The sequence below is a fragment of the Etheostoma cragini genome, chromosome 1, assembly GCF_013103735.1.
Source record: "Etheostoma cragini isolate CJK2018 chromosome 1, CSU_Ecrag_1.0, whole genome shotgun sequence".
Classification (NCBI taxonomy): Eukaryota; Metazoa; Chordata; class Actinopteri; order Perciformes; family Percidae; genus Etheostoma; species Etheostoma cragini.
In genome coordinates, this window is record NC_048407.1 from 11,036,090 (window position 1) to 11,042,965 (window position 6,876).

At 41.6% G+C, this 6,876-nt stretch overlaps 1 protein-coding gene across 2 annotated transcripts in view; it reads left to right on the top strand.

The window, feature by feature from the left end:
• The first annotated feature begins 5,788 nt into the window (after positions 1-5,788).
• The window catches only part of paqr5b (progestin and adipoQ receptor family member Vb), a 9,600-nt gene continuing 8,512 nt past the window's right edge, over positions 5,789-6,876 (top strand). For both annotated transcript variants that reach the window (XM_034881275.1, XM_034881283.1), the window contains exons 1-2: positions 5,789-6,040; positions 6,495-6,622. In XM_034881275.1, coding sequence (XP_034737166.1) covers positions 5,987-6,040; positions 6,495-6,622 — 182 coding nt within the window. In that variant the 5' untranslated portion in view covers positions 5,789-5,986. The remainder of the gene's footprint in view (positions 6,041-6,494; positions 6,623-6,876) is intronic.

Below are 6,876 nucleotides of genomic sequence, written 5' to 3' on the forward strand. Positions count from 1 at the left end.
AAGAAGGAAATGTAATGTTTGCTGAAGTGGAAATTTCAAGAAAAGATGTGGGTGGGCACGCACCTGAAATCTTATCTCATTCATGATTGTATGCAGTTTATGAAGTAATGGACAGCAACTGTACATCTACTCAACTACTGTACTGTTTACTTATCCGTCCTACTAGTACAAATCTGAGGTTCTTCTGCTTTTCTTCAGTATTTCCATTTCATGCTTCTTCACATCTCTACTCTGCATTTCAGACAGAGATACATCTTATACAACAATGTTATACTCTGTTACAGATTATGTTACACTACACTAAAAATAACTGTTAAAATGAGCTCCATCTCGATTAACTACGTTAGTATAGTTCTGCTTGCACATAAATGCATCAGTAACAACAATGGATGGATTAGATATATGGTAAGTAATGTATATATATATACATAAACACTCACAGAAGCAATTTATCTGAACTATAAAGACTTTTAGTTTTGATTCTTTAAGTACAAAATGCTACTAGTACTTCCATACTTTAACTGACATCTTCAATCAACCTATCCTTTTTATATCTGAATACATCTTTAATTTCATTATTGGATTATTATTGATACAGTAACATGCACTAAGCATTTTTTAAGATTATTTTCTGGGCATTTTCAGCCTTTATTTTGACGGGTGAGATGGAGAGATGAAAGGGGAGAGAGCGGGGGAATGACAGGGCTGCAGGTCAGACTCGAACCCCGGCCCTCTGCATGGAAGAGTTAACCTCGATATGGGCGCCTGCTGTACCAACTGAGCTATCTTGGCGCCCACACAGAGCCCTTTAATGCTTTATGTGCTGCTAGTTAGTAACAGTGTGTCAGATTTTGCAAACTTGTTTTAAGTTTCGCCAGTAAAATTGGAATCTGCAAAGTCCAGCTGTCAGATGAATGCAATGGAGTAAGAAGTGGAAAGTAGAAATACTTGTGTGAAGTACAAGTTTCATTCCACCACTGCGTGCATGAACATTCAGTCTCTTTATCTGTTCTGTTTAATCAAAGTTAGAGAGCAACTATTTGTGCTGGAAGCTTTTGGACCACCTTCATCTGAAGTAAACAAAAACAAAGTTATTTCTATCTCGTGATGAAGAAAGCAGCATTTGCATCAGCAGCAAAGACTCAATGAATGCTTAATGTGAGATGTAGTGCTGATGTTCCACAAACATTCAGGGCTAGCCACAAGAGGCTCAGTTTGGCTTGCTTGGTAGAGAGGAGCTTTGGCATGAAGCAAACGTGTTACTTTTTCTTATTTACAGTCAATAAAAGAATCATGGAGCGGTCAAAGACCTTTCTGTCCTTACAGCGATACACTTTAATTCCCTGTGATGTCTCCAAGAAAATGTAGCTCTTCAGTTGGAGGTCATGAATTAATAAAACAGACAAAGGCAAAACATAGACTCTAAGGACAACATTTGAGGACACCAAGCTCCAAAAAGAAAACCTTCAATTCAGGCTAAAAATAAACTGCATGAACTGAAAACTTTCCTTGTTCTCCTCAAGCTGTTCATCTTAATCATCATAATCAGCTGCAGGAGCCGTCCACGCCCACACCGGGGAAGCCTCTGTGTGAAGGCACTGACGCCTTGTGGTGAGACGGGATGGTACAAGCATCAGCAAAAATACAAATAGAAATACAAATGTGACTCTGTTGCAGTTATAGATTGTTTCAGACTCATGTTTATGTTCCATTTATACAGATGGGTGGAAAATTAAATGAAAAACAGATGTGTCTCCTCATAGTGTTGGTCCGCTCTGGGTTGGTGAACTCTTCTGGAGGGGTGAACAGCGTTCTTATATTCTATGATGAGATATTCTATGTGCTTTTCATTGTTATGACGGCGCTTTTTTTCCTCAACCTTTTTACGGGGACTTCTAGTTTTATTCATAGTTTAATATCCAACGGTGTCAGAACTGCTCCAAATTCCAAACTCCAAGTTCAGTGGGTACCAAGCAAACCAATTGTGAAGGTGATTGGATGAACGGTTCATGAGATATGTCGAAGACACAACATGGTGTGTGTGTGTGTGTTTGTGGGTGGGTGGATGCGTGTGGTCTGTCTTTGAAATAACTCATGCTGTATTTGAGTAATTTTCATCAAACCCTTCAGTGACACCGCCATGTGGTGTATGGAAACATCTGCATTCGTTATGATTCTCCACTCAATAATTCAGATATTTCCTTTAGTTTGTCATAATCTTTATGTCTCTAATAGACATCAAACTGATAAATCAAGATGAAATTGAGCTTTAACTGAATATCAATAGATCATTATGATGTGAACACCAAAAAAAGATTATTTTTGGGGCATTTTAGGCCTTTATTTCCACAGGACAGATGAAGTCATGAGAGGGGAGAGAGGGGGGAATGACAGCAAAGGGCCTCAGGTCGGAGTCAAACCCGCGGCCGTTAAGTCACGTGTGGGCCTGCTCCACCAACTGAGCCAACCCGGCCACTAAAAACCTAGTTTTTAATTAATTATAAACTATGCTTGGTGTATATTGTACATAGATTAATTCTTTTCTTAGATGCATTTATGTATTACAGATTTCCCTTTAATTATGTTGAGATATTCAAACCAAAAAACACACATACACCAGTGGTGGAAAATAATAATAAGGAAGTACGTTAACAGAATGTCACTAAAGAGCAATGTTATGGTGTGTTAGGTTAAGTGATTCCATTTTCTGCTTCTTTACACTTCTACTCCCCTTTACACCTCTGTAAAGTTGTCTAACGAAAGTGTTGTAAGAGCTACAGAACATTACCATTACCCTTACCTGTTGTATAGCAAAGCAGCCAAAATATAGTTTGGTGTTGCAGTAGTAAAGGCCCTTCTTTGTTTTTGTTTTTTGAAGGAAGTTAACTCTACCTGGAAATCGGATTTCTGGGGACCTCCAGTGGTTGGACTTTATCAGCACACAGCGACATCACTGTTGGTTTCAGGTGCAAACACATAACAGGAAGAGCTCTCCTTCATGTCTGTTTGCATTCCTTTTCTGTCACGAGATGACATCGGGTTGCTTCCCACTATTCAGAAATAGAAGCCAGTCCAGCGTTAGAGGGAACTTCTTGGCTTTCCACTTAATTAAAAACTTTTTATGCAGAAGCTCAACAGTAACAAACTTACTTGTCCGCCATCTCGGGAAACCTATTGAAATTGAATACAAAAAATAATAAAAAAATGAATGGAAATAGGGCTTCTCAAGTGCAAGCAGCACATGAGGTGGTAGCTCTGTCTCAGCTGATGATCACACAGCAGCAGGTGGTAGAGCTGTTGGTACACACAGCGTTTTGATTCAGGTCAGCAGGCCCAGCACTTGCTGTTTTGTGTGCCAAACTGATATTAAGGGATATTATTATGTTACTCAGTGTCTAAAACAAATTTCTCCTTAGGGAGACTCAATCAATCAATCAAAATCTATTTATATAGCACTTTACAGCAACCAGCAGGTATCCAACGTGCTAAACATCAGAAACCAAGAGTAAAAACACAGATCATACAATAAAAAGAGTGAACATAGAAAAAAGTAATAAAGAAACTTTGACTTTTGACTTTTGGCCACAACCAACCTGCACAAACCGGCACCTTGCCGGTCGGGTTTTGGAGACACAGTGCACCTTCCCGACCCCACCCAAAAACCCCCAACATTGTGGTCAAGTGGGGTCAACTTTCAACCACAGAGGGCAGCGAAACCCTGTTTTTCAGCCTGGTGTTCAGTTACTCAACAAAGGAAGTGTAGCCTGGCCCTCCTACGTACTTCCGCTCAATTTTTTTCTTTCTTTAGAACAACGTCTGGGTTTGCGCTACATTCTCGGGTTTTCTCCGGTCAAATTTTAACCGGCCCAATCAGCGAACAGAAGGAGTGTCAGAACAGTGAGGCCGTGCATTAAAGAGTTGTAGTTCCGTAATGGCGGCGGAGAAAGATGCGAGAGAAGCCATTCAGTCTGTTGTGGCAACGCTGCAGAATGTCCACAAGTTAAATCCCGAGCAACAATCTTTGCTGAGTTTTGTTGGTGGCCATGATGTTGTGGCCCTCCTCCCCACGGGGTTGGGGAAAAGTTTGATTTTCCAGCTCAATCCGTTAGTGGTGAAGGTGTTGGCTAAGGCTAACGCTAACGCTAGTGATGCTAAGCTAACATCACGACCAAACGTTAGTGATTTGTTACGGCCGATCCAAATAACGTGTGCGAGAGTCTGGTAGGCTCCAGGCTACAGAAAATGTATCAATATAAAATACCAATAAAATAAAAAATACAAATTCACCTACAAAACTAAGAGGGTATGTTAATCTGTTTATCTCAACAGTGAGCACTGGGATTTTCTTCTCATTGTGTATTTTGCACCATATCCCTACAAATAACTTTGTTGTTGTCGCTTGTTGACCTTGTTTTCTGTGCTCTTGGCTCTCCTGGGGCATAACCGTCTGCTCTTGACTTTGTCTAAACTGTTGCCACTGGAAGTCTTAATGACTTACCTGTAAACTAACTGACTCAAAGCTAACCAAGCTAACTTCCAGTCAGATGATGCTTTGTTTATTTTCCTTGGCTCTAAAGCTGTGGTGTTGCTCTGACTGCAGCTCTGCTCCTCTGAGAGACAAAGCTGATTGAGATCCCAAGGTGCTCTGCTGCACTACATGTTCTTAGTTCATCACACTTTCACAGCTGTTAGGGTTATTGCATCTTAAAACACAACACGATGGATTACTAAAAGTGGTTTCACTGAAAACACAGCTGATGGAGATTGAATTTAGAGCTGACCTCTTTGGCCTTAAAAAATCGAAGAGTTTGTCTAAACATCGTGACAAAACGTTGGTCTGGATTCATTTGAATGTACTTGTGAACAGAAGATTGATACTGAGGATTAGGCATTTCAGAGTTGTATGAGTTTTCCATCAAGCCTCTGGGATAAAGCATTAACTTGTTTTTTTGTGCTTAAATTAAAGCAAGCATGACACTCTGTTATAGATTAATGAGCTCAAAACAAGCTTTTGTACACTCTAAAGGGATGTCGCCAACCATATAAAAATATATCACACCAAAATACTTGTAATAGAATTTTCTTTTGTAACATGTACAAACTGTCAAACAAACCTCAAACCACATCTCCTGCTTTTCCACGTCCTAAGTCTGCGGTGGCAGTGAGACGTGTTTGCTTTCTTTGCTTCAGAGTTTAAACAAGATAACCGGCCGGCAGGGCTCAGGCTGGGCCGTCTTTGCCGGGCGCAGATGGTGACATGTCCGTTTAACCAGGAGAGGAGCAAGAAAGTGTCATGAAAGGAACTCTGTTGACTTTTCTGCCCAACCGATCTACACCCTTCATTCATGATGTCACACCTTATCTGGACTGGCTGAAACTCAGATAGCGCTTGTTGTGTTCAGCGTTGGGCTGAGCCACCCGTCTGCTGCACAGTTTCTGGCAGGGAAATGGCTGAAAATATTAGCCTCAGTTACAGTAATGTCAATCACAGATGGTGGGCAATTCTTCTTTTTTTTTGTGTAGAATCTGCCGTACTGGCTGGATTGTCGTCTCTTAGGGATCTGGTCACGCAATTACAAAAAGAAAAGCTTTGTTTTGGAAACAGCAGTCAGGGTGAAAAGAATGAATGCAAGGTTCTGATCTTGAAAAACTTGTCTTCCTCTGTGTGTGTGTGTGTGTGTGTGTGTGTGTGTGTGTGTGTGTGTGTGTGTGCGTGTGTGTTCGCGTGTGTGTGTGTGTGTGTGTGTGAGTGAGAGAGTGTGAGTATACACCTGTGTGCACATACTCTCCACCTCCAGAGAGACAGCAGCAGGAGGAGTGGCACAGGTACACTGGATATTCTGGCTGGATTTGAAGAGGGAGGAGATGACGGGGAGAAACCTTGAGGGCAGCATAGCAACACAAACCTTATAAAGAGGGAAGCACACCCTCACCAGCGGCCTCAGTTCAGCTCTCCTCCTGAACAGCAGCAGCAGCAGCAGCAGCCATGCTCAGCCTCATCAGGTTACCACGAGTCTTCACTATCAATCAAGTGCCCAAAGTAAGTATCTTTCCTGGACATTTCAGCTTTCACACAGTCAGAATGAGCTGGACTCAGGAGGAGGTTCACTGGTGGTTCAAATGAGGAACCGTTACTTACTTAGTTACATTTTTTATGTTTCACTTTATGAAAAAAGAAAAGATTGGTCCTCATCACAATGTAGACAGGAGCTGTTAGTAGTTTAAGCAAAGGGTGATTCGTCCTTTGTAGGTTTTTAGAAGACTCACAAGGTGAAGGTTTCCATTATTTCACAGGAACTAGTCTTGCTTTGCCAGACCCTCCTCCAAAGATCTTGAGAAACATGCCACACTAGGCCCGTTAAGAATGACCTTGTGTTGTGTGTTTTGTTGTTTGTTGAGAGACATCTTTTGCATCCGGAGCCGGAGAAAAATGGGTTTCACAAAGTTGTCAAATTGGCTGAGGACTAACCAAGACTAACCAACTCTTTCTCAAGGTTTTCCATGAGGACAGCATAATCTCTGGCTACCGACACCCCCGCAGCTCCGCCACTGACTGCATCCTGAGCCTCTTCCAGCTGACCAATGAGACGCTCAACATCTGGACTCACTTTTTGCCCACCTGGTACAGCTGACAATTATTATTCATTTGCTGCAATGCATTGCGAGATTTAAGGTTCAAAAATATATTTGCTACTTGTCATGTGTTTCGTAGACTGACAGCACACAGTGATACACCTGTGGGCACTGAGCTGTTTTTATTGTCAACTGTTTTGGATCAAGAGGTCACAGATCCCCGGCAAACAGCGTAATTTCCCTCACAGAGGTAAAAGGTCATCACCTCATCCACTGTAATTCAACTCAGTTGAATTACAGTGG